Source organism: Ascaphus truei, chromosome 15 (genome assembly GCF_040206685.1).
Source record: "Ascaphus truei isolate aAscTru1 chromosome 15, aAscTru1.hap1, whole genome shotgun sequence".
Taxonomy (NCBI): Eukaryota; Metazoa; Chordata; class Amphibia; order Anura; family Ascaphidae; genus Ascaphus; species Ascaphus truei.
The window spans coordinates 15,499,418-15,519,129 of NC_134497.1; the positions used below are offsets into that span (position 1 = coordinate 15,499,418).

The following is a 19,712-nucleotide window of genomic DNA, read 5'->3' on the forward strand; positions in this document are numbered from 1 at the left end:
ACTCTGCTCGGCCGGGAGATTTGTGGCCAGCTAGGTATGCGCGTGGGGGGGGGGGGGGAGGGGGAAGGGGGCGTGTCAGGGGTGCACGTGGGCGAACCACTCACGTGACGCCAGCGAGTGGCAAATTCACTGTGCATGCGCGGGCGCTCACGCTGGCCACACACAATGTGTTTCATCGCGGCCAGCGTGAGCGCCCGCTCAGTGTCACCCTGTAGAGGCCATAGGCTGCGAACGCCTGTGGTGTCGCCCGTATTGACACAGCGCAGCGCAAAAACATGTTTGCTACCTACGTGAAAACTTCCTATACCAAATGCGACTGTCTCCCCGCTTGCTACTGCAAAGCGGGAGACAGTTGAAGCGTTTTCAAAATTTGTTTTCGGGTTGCGACTGCTGCGTCACGTGACGCGGCCGCCCAAACAAAAAACAGATTTCAGCCAGCAGGCGCGTGCGCAGAAGAATGTGCTTGTGCACGTCGCTCTGTGACGTCACCGATGCGTGCGTGCGCGCCCTGCAGTTCGGCTGTATAATCGCAGCCTTAGGCTAAGGCCATACAGCCTTCGCCCGGAGGCGTGCAAAGGCTGTGATGTCACCCGCGTGAAGCGGGTGTGTTTTCTGTCCATGGTAGACGCGCCGTGCGGGGCCTCTATTGGGGCGAACCACTCAAGTGACCTGCCCGTCGCGCCAAGAAAGCAGCTTCAACTGATTTCCCGCGCAGCGCGGTATATGGGCGCAATGTGATGGCGCCCCCCATGCGGACGCCTCTGCGCGGGCAGTATGGACCTGCCCATAGTGGGACTGCAGCTTTAGCTCCAGCTCGAAGCGTCCCCTCCCCTCCCCTCCCCTCCCCTCCCCTCCCCATTATCAGCCTGAGAGAGGGCCGCAGGGCAGGCTGGGGCCGCGTGCCAATGTCACAGGTGTTAGCCCCGCCCACATATCCCTGAGCTCCGCCTTGCTTCATAGGTAAAAAATAAAAAAAACCCTCTTCCTTTGAAGGGGGCGGAGCGTATAATGACGTCAGCGCAGCCGGCAGTGGCTGGACGTGACCGGGGGCGGAGTTACGATGCAAATGAGCTGGGGTGACGTAGGCTCAGTGGGCGGGGGCAACATCCGAAACCAGGGCTTGGAGCGGCGTAAAAGTGGGCGGAGTTATCATACAACAGTGGGCACGTTGACGTAAGGTGGGCGGGGCTACGCCTGGTCTCCGTTTGGCAACGTGTGTGGCCGGCAGGGGGCCCCCCTGCGCAGTTGCGTAACGCCAGGCAACGCCCCCTCCCTGAGTCCCCGCCCCCTCCCCGAGTCCCCCCATTGCTCTGCATCGGCACGAGATCCGCTCCAGCCTGAGGAGTTTGCGTGTCTCGCGGGGTTTCTGCGCCTTTATTATTGTCCCACCCCCCCCAGGCTAGTCACATCGGGGGGTCTTGGACATCAGAGAGAGAGGAGAGAAAGGAGGGTGGGGAGGGGGCTGTGTCCTGGGGAGGGGAAGGATTAAACATGGATGCGGGGATGGAGAAGGAATGCAGCGCTCTCGGGGGGCTTTTCCAAACGGTGATGAGCGATATGAAGGTGAGTGGGGGGGACTTGTGATGTGCTGGGGGAGGTGGGAGCTGTGGGGGTGCTGTGTGCAAGGCGCGCCCCTGGGAAACTTAGCAGGGAAACAGTGGGGAGGCTTGCAGTAGGGTTTCCCCAGATGGGGGCTCCTGTGTCAGCTGCAATCCCCTCCATCTCTAACTGCAACCCCCCCCTCCATCTCTAACTGCAACCCCCCCCATCTCTGTCTAACTGCAATCCCCCCCATCTCTGTCTAACTGCAACCCCCCCATCTCTGTCTAACTGCAATCCCCCCCATCTCTGTCTAACTGCAACCCCCCCCATCTCTGTCTAACTGCAACCCCCCCCATCTCTGTCTAACTGCAACCCCCCCATCTATGTCTAACTGCAATCCCCCCATCTCTGTCTAACTGCAATCCCCCCATCTCTGTCTAACTGCAATCCCCCCATCTCTGTCTAACTGCAATCCCCCCCATCTCTGTCTAACTGCAATCCCCCCCATCTCTGTCTAACTGCAATCCCCCCCATCTCTAACTGCAACCCCCCCATCTCTGTCTAACTGCAACCCCCCCATCTCTGTCTAACTGCAACCCCCCCCATCTCTAACTGCAACCCCCCCCCCATCTCTAACTGCAACCCCCCCCATCTCTAACTGCAACCCCCCCCATCTCTAACTGCAACCCCCCCCATCTCTAACTGCAATCCCCCCCCATCTCTAACTGCAATCCCCCCCATCTCTAACTGCAATCCCCCCCATCTCTAACTGCAATCCCCCCCATCTCTAACTGCAATCCCCCCATCTCTAACTGCACCCCCCCATCTCTAACTGCTGCATTCAACCTGGGAGTGAGAGTTTCAGATTGAATGTGGTCTATTGGGGGGGGGGGGGGTGCTGGGTGCTGTTGTGGTGCACAACGTGTGTGTGTTAATAATAATGGGTGTGTTAATAATATTAGGTGTGTGAGTGATCATAATAATAATAGAAGTGTGTGTTAATAATAGGTGTGTGATGTTTGTGTTAATAGGTGTGTGTGTGTGATATAATAATCAGATCTGTGTGTGTTAATAATAATAATAGCTGTGTGTGTTAATAATAATAATAGCTGTGTGTGTTAATAATAATAATAGGTGCGTGTGTGTTAATAATAATAATAATAATAATAATAGTGTGTTAATAATAATAATAATAATAATAATAATAATAGGTGTGTGTGTTAATAATAATAATAATAGGTGTGTGTGTGTGATAATAATAATAATAATAATAGGTGTGTGTGTGTTAATAATAATAATAATAGGTGTGTGTGTGTTAATAATAATAATAATAATAATAATAGGTGTGTGTGTGTGTGTGTTAATAATAATAATAATAGGTGTGTGTGTGTGTTAATAATAATAATAATAATAGGTATGTGTGTGTTAATAATAATAATAATAGGTGTGTGTGTTAATAATAATAATAATAGGTGTGTGTGTGTGTGTGTGTGTGTGTGTGTGTGTGTGTGTGTGTGTTAATAATAATAATAGGTGTGTGTGTGTTAATAATAATAATAGGTGTGTGTGTGTGTGTTAATAATAATAACAATGTGTGTGTGTGTGTGTTAATAATAACAATAGGTGTGTGTGTTAATAATAATAATAATAGGTGTGTGTGTGTTAATAATAATAATAATAATAATAATAATAGGTGTGTGTGTGTTAATAATAATAATAATAGGTGTGTGTGTGTGTGTTAATAATAATAATAATAATAATAGGTATGTGTGTGTTAATAATAATAATAATAGGTGTGTGTGTTAATAATAATAATAATAGGTGTGTGTGTGTGTGTGTGTGTGTGTGTGTGTTAATAATAATAATAGGTGTGTGTGTGTGTGTTAATAATAATAATAGGTGTGTGTGTGTGTGTGTTAATAATAATAACAATGTGTGTGTGTGTGTGTGTGTTAATAATAACAATAGGTGTGTGTGTGTTAATAATAATAATAGGTGTGTGTATTAATAATAATAGGTGTGTGTGTATTAATAATGTGTGTTAATAATAATAGGTCTGTGTTAATAATGTGTGTGTGTGTTAATAATAATAATAATAGGTGTGTGTGTGTTAATAATAATAACAATAGGTGTGTGTGTGTTAATAATAATAACAATAGGTGTGTGTGTGTGTGTTAATAATAATAACAATAGGTGTGTGTGTGTGTGTGTTAATAATAACAATAGGTGTGTGTGTGTGTGTGTGTTAATAATAATAATAGGTGTCTGTGTTAATAATGTGTGTGTGTAATAATAATAATGTGTGTGTAATAATAATAATAATAAGTGTGTGTGAAGGGAGGTAATCGCTTTAGGGCAACACATTTAGTGTAAAGGTTGATGTCTTAATACAAGGGTGCGCAAACTTGCTGCGCTCGCCCCGTGTTGTGGCCCCCCCTGCGGCATCAAATGACACCTCAGGGTCATGTGACCAACAGCGTCATTTGATGCCGCATCTCCATGGCAACGGGTATCAAATGACGACGCGGGGTCATGTCACATGACGTCTTTAGACGCCGCGTTGTCATGGAGACGAGTGAACATGGAAGCCAGGTAAGTGAGCCGCGCCCGCCCTCCCCCACCCCTCAACAAAAGTCTCGGCGCGCCCCCCAGTTTGTGCACCGCTGTCTTAATATATAACATATACATATATATATATATGTATATATATATATATATCTGTGCATGCAGTGTCTTGTATATAATGTATATCTCTGTTCACCTAATGTACCCATGTATTTGCCATCATAACTCTGTGCCCAGGACATGCTTGAAAACGAGAGGTAACTCTCACTGTTACTTCCTGGTAAAGCATTTTTATAAATAAAAATAAGAGTGCATTTTTGTATTGAAGTCCATAGTAGTAGCTGATGTGTGCAAGAGGGGAATCCCATAGTAGATTATAGGCGCAGAATAATGAGGGAAAGGAGGGTGATCCCATAGAAGCTTGGAAGTGCAAATAAGGGGGCTATCCTTAACATAGGAGCCAGTTGAAAGGTGGGTTACTATTATTTTGTAAATCGCCAACATATTCGGCAGCGTGGTACAATGGGGGTGCAGAGTGATTATTTATATCTATATCTATCTCATAACAACGGGCAATGAGGGGTTGGTGATGTGTGTGCCCTGTCTGGATTTGCAAGACATGTTTTGATATCACATTATCTTTTGGGGACATCGCTCACCTGTGTTTTTCATCACTTTATTTTCTTCTTACCAACAAAAATCAGATCTTCATAGCACAGTCCACATCATTGCTGTTTATATTTGCAGACTACATATGTCTGCTGTTTTTATTCAGTCTATTGCATAAACAATCTGTGTTTTCATTTCTGTCTATTAATTGTGCGTAACCCTGTGTTGCTACTAGAAATAATATTCATTGATCAGCAGCGTAAAAAGAAGCTGTATGGTTGCACTACAAGGTGGTAGACACTTTTAACACCATAGAACAAAGCATTTATATATCTCTATCTCTAATCTTTGTGATATTTATGCCATGATGGTGAATCAAGAGCCATCTGGATAAAATGAATCATTTCCTTTTCAAAGAAGAAAAAGAAAAAAGGTATAGACGTTTTGTGATGGAAAATATGTTTCTAGTTTTAATTGTACTGTATAGGTTTTAATTGTACTATATATGTTTTAAGATGAAAAGTATGGGTACTCCTGAATTTTAAATAAGTCAGTCTGTAGCCAATGTGTTACTGGGTTACTTACAGTGTGTATGTATGTATATACTGGGAAAAATCCAGAGTGCCTAAGAATTCTCTGCTGGTGTCCAAGTTGCAGTGCTGACTAACCTGTCAATCACCGCTGCGTCCGGTAACAGCCAAACCTATCCTGCTTTAAGCAAGATTGGTTATGCTGTAGCGGCGGTGACAGACAGTTCAGTCAGCACTGCACCGCTATGTCTGGCAGAGAGAAGAGTGTGAGAAGGTGGCGGGGGGGGGGGGGGTGGGGGGGGTGTTCCGTGACTATGCCCACCCCCGCTCCAAAGTGCAGCTTAGCGCGCGTGTGTGCGTATGTCTGTCAGTGTTTCGTGTGCACATATCTATGACACGCACAGAGTCGTCGACAGGGAGGGGGATGCTGTGACAGTGACGGCTTCTCCTCCCCCCTTTTATTTTTTTACTCAGTTCTGGCTCCTAAAAACTCTGGTCTGGTTCCTATGCTTACATTTTATTTAGTTTTATAAATAGATTTTTTCTCCACCCCTGATTTTTGTTACAGATGAATCGATATAGATGAAAATTTGTCGGGCGGTCGCCTAAAATGTTATCCCTGGCGCCTGTGTTCTGTCGGTCACCGTGCACCCAATCCCGCTTTACTATCGCGACATCAAAGCAGTGTCCGGTGTCGGCAGTGACTGACCTTTTTAGATCTGCGCCGCTTAGTGTGCGGGGAGTGGGGACCGCAGCGCTGGCGTCAGAGGCGCACAACGGCTGGGGGGGGGGGGGGAGGCGAGATGGAAAGCTCCAGCACTGTACCCACCTTTTGCTCTACATGTGGGAAGGAGTGCCCGTGTGCTTGAGTGTGTCACAGATACACGCTAACACACACCCTCTGACATACAGAGCCTCCGACAGGAGCCAAAGTTGGGATGGGGAGTGGAGAGACTGTCCGCGTGCCAGGCGTTCAGGAAAAACTGGCTCCTAAAAATTGTAGCTGGCCCCTAAGACCTTTAACATTTTTGAAACCAGCTTAATGTAGCATCCAATTTGTCAAAGTTGGCCACGTGTGTTGGGAAAATGAATAGAACAAGGAAGATATATTGATTTGAACACATTTTTCACATAAACCCGGCAAAGAATGTTCGTCATAATGTATCTTTCACGCTGTACCTTACCCGCTCACTGCCACTCTCATGCAGTTGCTTTTGCATTCCCCACTGGCAGGCACGTGGTTTTAAAGTGAGCCGGACTTAAAGCAACAGCGCGCACTGATCACCAATGTTGGGGCAATTTTTTATTTTGAGATATTTTCTTGCCCTTTCCAAAACTGTTTGTTTATAAAAGCTGATGTTTTGTTTAGCAAAAACTTTAAGCGCTTGAAATATGAAGTTCTCCGGTGGTTAAAATGCAAGTCTCCCAGAGCAGGCTATAGGCTACTATGGTAGGTGCTAGAGATTCTGAAAATTCGGATTTATTACGCGACATTTATTTATTTTGTAAAACAAAATTTGGAGCAGGACATGCTCAAATGGGCAAGATACCAGCGTTATATGGGTTACACTCTTATAGGCTTCTGTGGAGGGGTATTCTGCTTTAATATAGAGATTTATTAAAGCTTTTGCCAATGTTTAAGAGACTCAAACTTCCTATCGAAATCTTTGTGTGTGTGTGTGTGTTCCCCTAGGTCTGTGCAACAGGGTCACATACTTTGAGCTGTGCACAGGTGCAGCTGTAGGACTCTTCTGCCAGAAGGCCAGGAAGAGTGCATCAATAAGTGCTCGATGCCACTCCATGCACCTCGCTCCTGAGGGTCCGTCTTTAGGCGAATGGCTCTCTGACGGTCCCCGTCTGGGAGAGGTGTTCCTCCCGAGGCGAATTAGAGGTTCCAACACTCTTGCAGTAACATCCCACAGCGAAAACAGTAGTGCCCAGTGCGCTGTGAACGTGCTCGGCAAGGTGCGTTTAAAAACGCCTGTGAGCCTACTCCTACACCCTGACCCTAAGGCCGCGATTATAGTGCACGTGAGCGTCGGAGCGCAAGCAGTCGTGCGCCTGTGCGATCCGTGCACTCTGATGGGGAGGAGTGGCTCTGACGTCACCAGGCCGGTTCGCCCTCATTGGCTGAAGCACTCACGTGACGCGGCACGAAAAAACACAATTTTGTCTATTCACAATTCTGTGCCGTCGCGCTTCCTGAAACGCGCACTATGGCCGGCCTGATGGAGGTACTACATTTTGTTTGCGTCATGCGCACTATAATAGCAGCCTAAGGCCGTGATTCTGCCAAAAACTGCAATGGCGCAAACTGCAGAAATCCTATGTAGCTGAACATACCGTCAGCGATGTGCGCGTCGCCTGGACCTACAGGGCGGCAGACTGGAGAGGAGCGGTTCAGCCAATGAGGGCGAAACGGCCACGCCTCCCTGTCTCCTCTGCTTCTCACCTCTCTCCCGCATGATCAGATGCCGCTCGGCGGCAGCGTGTGAGTGACGTCACCAGCTGGCGCTGCCGCCCGCCGGCATCTGGTTTAATCAAGGTTTTACGCCGGGAGAGGAAACTGCTCCCTGCAGTGAAGAAAAAAGGCAAAAGAAAGTCTGTGATCCCATTAAAGGTTGTGGGGTCAAGTTGGTGTATATAAGAAGGTGATCCCTTTGAAGTCCGTGGGAGCAGGGGATCCCATTCAAGGCGACAAAGGGCAGTTCATGTTTTTAAGAGGGTGATTGTATTTAATGCTGCGTTCATATGATCACTCGCAATACGAGAATGAGGGAGAGTTAAAAGGTTTGCTGACGTATCAAGGTATTTTATGCCAATTTTCCATTGCTTGCATCGGTTAACAATTTTGAGGCGTGGTTTTTGGAGTAGGTAAGGGATGATTTGTTGATATGAGGTGTATCAAAGTCTGCGTTTAATAAATAGTCATTTATGATTTGCATCAATTAAATCCTGGTCTGAACATGTGTGATCCAGAGATCAGCGCCAGCTGTAAGCGTTTTATACATATACCGTAGGGGCAAATTTATATAATAATAATAGCATGTTTTTGTATAGCGCTGCTAGTTTTACGTAGCACTTTACAGAGACATTTTGCATGCTCAGGTCCCTGGAGCTTACAATCTATGTTTTTTGTGACTGAGGCACAGGGAGATAAAGTGACTTGCCCAAGGTCACAAGGAGCCAACACCGGGAATCGAGCCAGGTTCCCCGGCTTCAAGCTCCGTGCCAGTCAGTGTCTTTTACTCACTGAGCCACTCCTCACGTAGAAGGCTTTCTCTGCACCATAGATACACATTCACCATTGTGCTCCCAGGACAATACAAAAGCACAAAAATAGGGTAGAAGTGATACCTGCATTGGCCATGTGATTTATTTAACAAGGGTGCAAGATTTCAGGACCACTCGGTCGGTCCCTTCTTCAGGACTACAAACAATACAAGTTTATATAGGGGTGGGTGGGGGGGGGGGGAGGGGGGGTCGGGGGAACCCTCGGCATTCAGAGCTCCCAGTTTCCTAGAAGTGCATCTGAGCCCGAAAAACCTCATAGTTCAGATGGTAAAAAGGTAGTTATGCTCGGAAAATTAGGGAAACCAATCATCCCACAAATTCAAACACAGGCTGACCTTTGCTCAGTTACATGGGTCAGTGGCCTGATGGGTTAGATGTCGTCATGCTCCCCTGTAATCTGTGGGAATCTCTGGCCTTGCACAGGTTAATGGGGCAACAGCTCAAGGAGGATCATAAGAAAATAAAGCTATTGGCCAGACGAGATAAGGCTGATTTATGGGCAGGTAAAACTCAAGGTTTGTAGCAAATACCTTCATGCTAATGAACCTATCTAATCTGCAGAGTTAATGTATTAAGTGTGTTTAATAAGTTTCTAGGGAGACCAAATAAGCTCAGGGTGAGGGTTCCTCTTGAAATGAGCTGCTTTGTCTTCACTGAGGATGACAGCTTTACTTTGTATATCTTTAAAAAGTTCTTGAAACCCTGCTGAGCCCCAGGGAGTGCATCTGGAGACACCTCACATGTTAACTTTTTCTGCCTGTGCCTGCATCAGATGTCACAACCTTCCCTCCCCCCCCCCCCCCCCCCCCCATCGCCCTGTTCCAAAAAAAACATGTTTATCGGGTTTTCAGCATTTGACACGCAGCAATACCTCTGGGCAAAAAGAGAGAAGTGAGAACCAGTCACATCATTTAATGCATCCTATTTGTAGAGGGTGCAGTCTAGCGGTGACACCCACTGTCTTTTGAAGTGGGTGAACCAGATGGGAAGCTGTTCTCTCTCTTTGGGCATGTCATTTTAGCAGGGAACAAAAAGTAGATTGTAAGTGTTGTGGGCGAGTACCAACAACATGTGTTTGTGTGTATGTATATGGATCTATGCATGTATATACATACATCTACAGCATGTTTGTTTATAATAACACCCCCTAGCTCTTTATGTAGCCTTAATCTCTTCAGTGCCAGAGTGCCCAGCAATACATGGCTTGGTAGTGCGTTGTATGCCCGCCTGGCACTCAATGGTTAACTGGGGGACAGGCGATCTTCATACAATAACCCAGGGCTGGAAAAATCCTGGGAGCATAACATTTCCACCCTGGCGCCTGTGCTGTGCGCAGTCATGAGGGACATGATTGAGGCTGCGTCCATACAGGGGCAGACCGCGCGTCCGCATGCTGAGCGATCAGACTGCCTACAGGCAGTAATCGCGCCTATACAGCGTGCGCACGGAAGCGGGAGGGGGGCGCGTGATGCGCTTGAAATCAGTCAAAACTGATCTCTCGCGCGATGGGGCCGGTCACGTGAGCGGTTTGCCCAATGAGGGCGAACGAGCTCCGTGACGTCGCTGGCACCGAAGATGGTGAAACTCTCCTAATGTTTGGCTAACTATAGTTACAAACTAGCATAAATACTGTACAGAATATCATATAACGAACGTGTACATGTTTTACAGGCTTGTGCCTTGTTTTAATGGTGTGATTAATATCAGTTTGCCCATGTTGTGTGTGTTTTTTTTTTTTTTTTAAATGTAACTGCTAAAATGGATAAAAATCAAATGCTATCACAGGTTGTACAAGAGCAAATCTTTCCAAAGGAAGGACAGATTTAATTAGATTGTGTTGCATGCAACAGGCGGTCCGATGGGTTGCAACTTTCAGAACCAGTACCCTCTCCAGTAATTGGTGATAAGAATCTGACCAGACAATACCAGTGTTTTTGAAGGTGTCTGATTTTGCGCTGAAGAGTGCGATTTTGGCTTTACCATCAACACACAAAACGTAGCTCATGGTTGACCTTTGGAAGTAGTCTTGTAATGTCTAGTTTAGTTAAAACACTCGCAAAGCAGCTTTGCAAATCTAGTTGACTTTTGTCTTTAGCAATATTTGATGACTGAATCCTGAAAGTCTCTAAGCAAACGACACATTTTATGAGGGCGAAACGATAGGGTTTTGTCTGTTTAAGAGCTGATGTCTAATCCCTCACACTTCACGCTGATACATGCCTACAAGTCATGGTTTTTAATCCATTCCTTTTTTTTACAAGAACACTGCGTTCCCCAATGCTGCTGAACAAAATGGTGGCGTAAGCACTTGGGGTGTGGTAGAGATGTCACAGGGCATTCCCAGATTCCATGGCATCGTTGCTCCTGCCTGGAATTAAGGCAGTTACCCTCTGTGGATAGGCGAAGGGCTCGTCAGGTGGAAATGGCAAAAAAAAAAAGGGCCTAACGACCCATTATATCAAAATATTCACAATGGAGCCCTGACTGCATGTTCTACACCAGCGGTGCGCAAACTGTGGGGCGCGACCGCTAGGGGGGGCGCGACACTGCCGACGGGGGGCGCGGGGTTTACAGAGGCCCCGCGCGCTTCCCGAAGGCACTTGAATTAAGTGCCGGGGGAGCTGCAGGGCCTCTGTAAACCTAACTTACCGTGGCTCCGGCGGCTTCCTCCCTGTGTCGCCATGGCAACGCGGCGTCAAAATGACGCTGCGAGGTCATGTGACGTCGCGTTGCTATGGCAACGTGACGTCATTACGCCGGAGCGCGGGTAAGTTGGGGTTGGGAGGGGGGCGCGGGAGTGAGGGGACAGCCGGCAGGGGGGCGCAGGGAAAAAAGTTTGCGCTCCCCTGTTTTACACGATGTAGTTGCAAGTTTTACACACGTATTGGTCTTGGAAAGGCGTAGCTTTATTGCACGGTCTAGCCCATTTTGCCACAGCCGTTTCTCCGCAACCAAAAAAACGCCGGCTTTTAGCTGCTGCTCACCTCGCCTCCGGGACACCGAGCCCCCGGCTACTTCACCGCTAAGGTAAGTCCCTAACATTAGCCCTAATCCCCTATGGCCAACGCTGTTATCCCCTATCCTAAAAACCTTACCCCCTATCCTAAACACCTTACCCCCTAACCGCTACAACCCCTAAAGATAACCCCCTGCCCTAAAACTGACCACCTTGTAGAATAGGCCGGTGGTGGAGCAGCTGCATAGGGTCCCCCTGCGGCTAAACGGCTGCAGCCAAATGTACCATTACGATTGTGCCGCGCTGTGTGTCCCATTGGGAGAAAAGCACTATATGAAATAGTTTATTAATAATAATAATAATAATCTTCCTTTTAATCCACTGAAAACAAACATTTGACTTATGTTAATTTGGAAGTTGTGCCGCTGCACGATCGTCAGTAAGGCTGCGGCCATGGTGAGCGCTGGAGAGGGCGCAAGCGTTCACTCGGCTTCCCCGCCGCCTGCAGCAGGAGAGATCTGTGTCCTGCATGCAGAGGAGACAGAGAGGCGTGTCGGGGGGGGGGGGGGGGAGGGGGCAGCCGTGACGTCACGGAGCCGGTGCGCCCGTGAAAACCGATTTTTCTGTTTCCTCCTGAATCGCGCGCCTCCGCGCACGTTAGCGCGCTCTATAGACTGCCTTATAGAGGCACACCTATGTGATCGCGCAGTGCGCGCCCTCGTGATCACCATGGCCGCAGCCGAAGGTTGTTACTCTATTTTTAAGCCACCCCGATCAGAGATCCTGTGAATGAGCGGGAGAGAGGTTTTGCTTTGCCTGTGCAAACTCTTGTTGAACACACCGTGACACAAGGGAGTAGTCGGAGGAGGTGATACCCCCTCCTAAATCTCAGCTCACCATGTTTACAAACTAACTTTAAAAAAAAAAATACTTCCAGGCTGCAGATTTTGCTAAATAGTCACCAGTTGTGTGCACCGAATCCCTAAAACACGGTGCTGCCATTAGCACATGTTGATCCCTTTAAAGCCACAATCTATGCTTCTCTTGTTATTGTTTTTTTTTTTTTTAAACTTAACGTGAACTGGGGGATATGGCGACTATTTTCTTGCCTGGTGGGTGCAGAGTGGATGCTGGTTTAAGGCTTGGAGAGACCATCACATATTTGGATTTTTTTTTGTTTGCTTGTCAAAATCAGCCCTACATCCTAAAAATATCTTGGGAATGGGGGGGTTGTCAGGGGGCCACTGATAATCTCCGAGGGGTTCAGGTCAGGTTTTTTTTTATAGCTTTTCATGGACCAACCTAGATGAATTTATATGGCACAGAACTGAAAGGTCTCATCACAACCTGTAGTGACGTGACATTCACATTATACAATTCAAATTGACACTTATTTTTGCTATCTATTTACCAAGTTAAAACAGGTTTTTTTGGGGATGGGGGGCGGCGGTTGTTTCATGTGATTGAAGTTTTTTTTACTATATGTAACACGTGGGTTTGCGCGGCTAATTGATTTAACACTTCCAGTAAATGGTAGCTTTCTTTCCTCCATAAAAGTAGAAGTCCTTTTGGCTTGCGACAGCTGTGTAAACTTCAATACAAATATATTCTTGGCGACAAAGGCATCGTCGCAGGCCTGCCAGGGGCACGGCTTACCCCCAGATGACATAATGACATTGTATAGTTGGAACACATATTTTGACACCATGAAACTAAACCACACATTCCATCACATGTAAAAGTGGAGCGCTGCACTGGAGCAAGTTCAAATGGGATATAAACCATCAAAGATAGGGTTTAATTAGTTAAATGTCGGCGATTTTAAAAAACATGAAGTATGAGTATTTGTAAACACGCTGTCTGGGAGTAGGTTTACTAGACGTTTTATAGGGATTCATCTTAAAATGGACAAAAAGCTAGAGGGGACGCAGTGTGCTCATTTGCATGACACTACCCAGAATCCCTGGCGGCAGCGGAAGCATTGTGTGCTAAGAGTTAATGGCGAAAGGCAGGGTTGCAGACGTGAATACTCGCACGTGGCGTTTTTATTTGCTAAACCCGTTTTGAAAGCGGGCAAGAATTCCTTTGGCAATATTGTTGGCGCCGCACCAATAATACGGTTATCGGATCCTAAAAAAAAAGCAATGGGTAAAGGAAGACGTGGGCCGTACAGCCACTTTCTAATTCATTGTGCAATGTTATGTGCACCATATGGGAACCATATAGAGTATGTGAACCATATGTATGTATGTGAACCATATATTTGACAAAGCTGGGCGCGAAATGCGTTGGGACTTGTTCCCTTTTTTTACTTAATCGCTTTTGTATAAATCTTTTTTATTCTACATGCAATCTAGCCCTGGCTTTCATTGCTGTGCATCGCATTTGTTTTTGTTTGTTCAATATTTGCAAACACTTGTGTATTACCCCACTTCTCTGTGTATTGAATGCGCGGGGTGGCGGATAATTAACTTGCAGGTAAATAAAAGCACTCCCAAGTCTGAGTTTGCATTGCTCACAATCATCTCCAAGATAACGTAACCATTCTTTGAGAATATATAAAAAAAAATATGAGTGTGGCTTAAAGCTTCCTTAGCACTGAGATGATGACTTAACCCTTTGCATGCCCCATGATGTAGATACCGTGTCATCGTCTGGCACTCCAGCGGCCCTATATGTCACATGGGCTTTCTCTTTTCTTGTAATTGCCTATATTTAAAGAGTTATTTTAATGTGCATATTTGCGATCTAATTCTAGCTACAATTCAGACGGATTCTCAAGCCGCTCTCTGGGGACCAGCTTACCTGGATTCAGGAATGACCTATATATTTGCATACAGGTGAATGCACCTAATATGCATATAAACTGACCGTGTTTTTTTAAGGCAGTGACGTGTGTGTATAAAGAGGTTAGTTACATCTGGGTTATTGATACCTTTTTTGTTGCCCAAATCGCACACCTATAAGTATTATACATGTATTATGAGCTGAGCCTTTTCTTTTTCTCTGTCTTCTCCCTTTTTGCCTATTTTCAGTGTGTGTTCAACAAGAGTTTGCACGGACAAAGCCTAGTCTTACTTATTCTTATCCTTTATTGGCTATCTGATAAGGGTTCATAACAGTGGTTTCCATTTTTTTTTTTTGGTTAAGGATCCCTATGTAAAATTCTGAGGAACCCCCAAACCTCTCTAACGGCGTGTCGGAGATCAGATGCATTGTAAGGAATCCCAACCCTCTCTAATAGCATGTCGGAGATCAGATGCATTGTAAGGAGCCCCAACCCTCTCTAATAGCGTGTCTGAGATCAGATGCATTGTATGGAACCCCAACCCTCTCTAATAGCGTGTCTGAGATCAGATGCATTGTATGGAACCCCAACCCTCTCTAATAGCGCGTCTCACATCAGATGCATTGTAAGGAACCCCAACCCTCTCTAATAGCGCGTCTGAGATCAGATGCATTGTATGGAACCCCAACCCTCTCTAATAGCGTGTCTGAGATCAGATGCATTGTAAGGAACCCCAACCCTCTCTAATAGCGCGTCTGATGCATTGTAAGGAACCCCAACCCTCTCTAATAGCGCGTCTGAGATCAGATGCATTGTAAATTCTCCATTTGGCACAATTTTAAAATGACCTGAAAATTACAGGGAACCCTTTACTATATTTAGACCAGCCCCACATATTCTTGTTGCTGACATGGAAGTAGTAGAGTTCCTGCTGGCCTTCTCTTCTCTCCCGCATGGCCTGTAATTTCTGATGTCAAAAACAAGATAACACAGTTTTTTTTTTTTTTACATAAATCCACGTGTGCAAACGGTGAGATTGCCGGAGCAGGGTCATTGCACCGCAGGGATTGCACCGTATTCTTGCATTACCTGCCCGCGACTTGAATGCAGGATTTATCTGCAATACCCATTAGTGATTACCGGTCCAAATGTTCTGTAGCAAAATATCTTATTAAAACTAAAATAACCTGTCAAGGGGGAATCGCACCTTTAAATGCATAATACATGCAATAATCACTTTTTTTTAAAAAGTTTTTGAAGTGAAACTTCCTTAGTGGTACCTCATTCGTGATGGGGCAAAAAAGAATTGTGGAGACAGAAATGAAACGGATGTGACGTCAGTGCTGGCAGTTGAGGCCGGGCTGTGTTCTGGCTCAGCCCGACCCCAACACTGACATCACACCCGCTCCACAAATCAGATGCGGCGGCGGCGATAGCCGCCGGCGCCACTCCTAATCACCCCCCCCCCCGAGCCCCACACCCCCCACACACCGTGACATATGCGGCGGCGATAGCCGCCGCTCCTAACGGCCGCTGCCATGCCGCGCAGCCTCTCTCCTCCCTACCTCCGCTTTCCTGCGTCCCGCTAACTGAGCGCCGCCGGGGTCGAGGAGAGGAGCCCAGGGATCATGGAGGGTAACCGCCGCCGCAGCTCCTAACGAGCTCTGCTCCCCCCACCCGCTGACATGCGGCGGCGGCAGCCCTCAAAATTTAATTGCCGCCACTCCTGCTGACCTCCCCCGGCCGAGGCATGGAACGGGGGGGGGGGGGTAGAGTGAGCTGCGTTCCCCACAGCACCATCAGAAGGGGATCGCTGCAGCGCTCCCCTCGAAGCCAGCTCCCGCTGACGCGCTGCCCCCCTTCCCCGCCGACACTGCCTCTGCCCACGCAGCACTTCCGGAGGGGGGGGGGCTTTATTAAGGTATCTGCCCGGTGCCCGGTGCGGCCGCGTCTCGCCGGGGGGGGGGGGGGGGAGGAGAGACTCAGGCAGAGCCGCCGCGGGTCCGCAGCTCTGCCTGTCTGTGAGGGGAGTAGGAGTCTCAGGCAGAGCCGCCGCGGGTCCGCAGCTCTGCCTGTCTGTGAGGGGGGGGGGGTGTGAGGGGAGGAGGAGAGTCTCAGGCAGAGCCGCCGCGGGTCCGCAGCTCTGCCTGTCTGTGAGGGGGGGGGGGGGGGGAGGAGAGACTCAGGCAGAGCCGCCGCGGGTCCGCAGCTCTGCCTGTCTGTGAGGGGGGGGGGGGGAGGAGAGTCTCAGGCAGAGCCGCCGCGGGTCCGCAGCTCTGCCTGTCTGTGAGGGGGGGGGGGGTGTGAGGGGGGAGGAGAGTCTCAGGCAGAGCCGCCGCGGGTCCGCAGCTCTGCCTGTCTGTGAGGGGGGGGGGGGGAGGAGAGTCTCAGGCAGAGCCGCCGCGGGTCCGCAGCTCTGCCTGTCTGTGAGGGGGGGGGGGGGTGTGAGGGGGGAGGAGAGTCTCAGGCAGAGCCGCCGCGGGTCCGCAGCTCTGCCTGTCTGTGAGGGAGGGGGGGGGAGGAGAGTCTCAGGCAGAGCTGCCGCGGGTCCGCAGCTCTGCCTGTCTGTGAGGGGGGGGGGGGGGGAGGAGAGTCTCAGGCAGAGCCGCCGCGGGTCCGCAGCTCTGCCTGTCTGTGAGGGGGGGGGGGTGAGGGGAGGAGGAGAGTCTCAGGCAGAGCCGCCGCGGGTCCGCAGCTCTGCCTGTCTGTGAGGGGGGGGGGTGTGAGGGGAGGAGGAGAGTCTCAGGCAGAGCCGCCGCGGGTCCGCAGCTCTGCCTGCCTTTGAGGGGGGGGGGGGGAGTCAGGAGAGAGGGGGCAGGACACAGAAAGAGAGACACACACACAGTGACAGACACACACACATACATATATACACACACACACACACACTGACTGACACACATACACACACACACTGACTGACACACATACACACACACTGACTGACACACATACACACACACTGACTGACACATACACACACACAATGACTGTGAATAGGTTAGGGGGATGTGTGAGGTGCAGGGGGGCTGCGCATACGTTACACGGTCACACGCACGCACGCACACGGTCACACACACACGCACATGGTCACGCACACACGCACACACACACAGTCAGTCGCGCACACAGTCAGTCGCGCACACAGTCAGTCGCGCACACAGTCAGTCGCGCACACAGTCAGTCGCGCACACAGTCAGTCGCGCACACAGTCAGTCGCGCACACAGTCAGTCGCGCACACAGTCAGTCGCGCACACACGCACTGTCACGTGCACTGTCACGTGCACACGCACTGTCGCGTGCACACGCACTGTCGCGCGCACACGCACTGTCGCGCGCACACGCACTGTCGCGCGCACACGCACTGTCGCGCGCACACGCACTGTCGCGCGCACACGCACTGTCACGCGCACACGCACTGTCACGCGCACACGCACTGTCACGCGCACACGCACTGTCACGCGCACACGCACTGTCACGCGCACACGCACTGTCACGCGCACACGCACTGTCACGCGCACTGTCACGCGCACACGCACTGTCACGCGCACACGCACTGTCACGCGCACACGCACTGTCACGCGCACACGCACTGTCACGCGCACACGCACTGTCACGCGCACACGCACTGTCACGCGCACACGCACTGTCACGCGCACACGCACTGTCACGCGCACAGTCACACAGTCACACGCACAGTCACACAGTCACACGCACAGTCACACGCACAGTCACACGCACAGTCACACGCACAGTCACACGCACAGTCACACGCACAGTCACACGCACAGTCACACGCACAGTCACACAGTCACACAGTCACACAGTCACACGCACAGTCACACAGTCACACAGTCACACAGTCACACGCACAGTCACACAGTCACACGCACAGTCACACAGTCACACAGTCACACAGTCACACAGTCACACGCACAGTCACACAGTCACACAGTCACACGCACAGTCACACAGTCACACGGTCACATGGTCACACAGTCACACAGTCACACAGTCACACAGTCACACAGTCACACGCACAGTCACACAGTCACACAGTCACACGCACAGTCACACAGTCACACAGTCACACGCACAGTCACACAGTCGCACAGTCACACGCACAGTCACACAGTCACACAGTCACACAGTCACACAGTCACACAGTCACACAGTCACACGCACAGTCACACAGTCACACAGTCACACGCACAGTCACACAGTCACACAGTCACACGCACAGTCACACAGTCACACAGTCACACGCACAGTCACACAGTCACACAGTCACACGCACACACACACACACAGTCACACAGTCACACGCACACACACACACACACACACACACACACTGTCACACAGTCACACGCACACACACACACACAGTCACACAGTCACACGCACACACACACACAGTCACAGTCACACGCACACACACACACAGTCACAGTCACAGTCACACGCACACACACACACAGTCACACAGTCACACGCACACACACACACACACACAGTCACACAGTCACACGCACACACACACACACACACAGTCACACAGTCACACGCACACACACACACAGTCACACAGTCACACGCAAACACACACACAGTCACACAGTCACACGCACACACACACACAGTCACACAGTCACACGCACACACACACACAGTCACACAGTCACACGCACACACACACACAGTCACACAGTCACACGCACACAGTCACACAGTCACACAGTCACACACACACAGTCACACACACACAGTCACACAGTCACACAGTCACACAGTCACACAGTCACACAGTCACACGCACACACACACACAGTCACACGCACAGTCACACAGTCACACAGTCACACGCACAGTCACACAGTCACACAGTCACACGCACAGTCACACAGTCACACAGTCACACGCACAGTCACACAGTCACACAGTCACACGCACAGTCACACAGTCACACAGTCACACGCACAGTCACACAGTCACACGCACACACACACACACAGTCACACAGTCACACGCACACACACACACACACACACACACAGTCACACAGTCACACGCACACACACACACACAGTCACACAGTCACACGCACACACACACACAGTCACAGTCACACGCACACACACACACAGTCACAGTCACACGCACACACACACACAGTCACACAGTCACACGCACACACACACACACACACAGTCACACAGTCACACGCACACACACACACAGTCACACGCACACACACACACAGTCACACAGTCACACGCACACACACACACAGTCACACAGTCACACGCACACACACACACAGTCACACAGTCACACGCACACACACACACAGTCACACAGTCACACGCACACAGTCACACAGTCACACAGTCACACACACACAGTCACACACACACAGTCACACAG

General features: G+C 49.3%; 1 protein-coding gene across 3 annotated transcripts in view; it reads left to right on the forward strand.

The window, feature by feature from the left end:
- The first annotated feature begins 1,285 nt into the window (after window positions 1-1,285).
- Window positions 1,286-19,712, forward strand: part of LOC142466586 (protein MTSS 1-like) — a 140,381-nt gene continuing 121,954 nt past the window's right edge. For 2 of the 3 annotated variants that reach the window (XM_075571775.1, XM_075571778.1), the window contains exon 1: window positions 1,286-1,563. In XM_075571775.1, the coding sequence (XP_075427890.1) occupies window positions 1,492-1,563 (72 nt within the window). In that variant the 5' untranslated portion in view covers window positions 1,286-1,491. Of the gene's footprint in view, window positions 1,564-4,092; window positions 4,135-19,712 lie in introns of those variants that run through there. The other variant, XM_075571776.1, reaches the window with a different exon arrangement.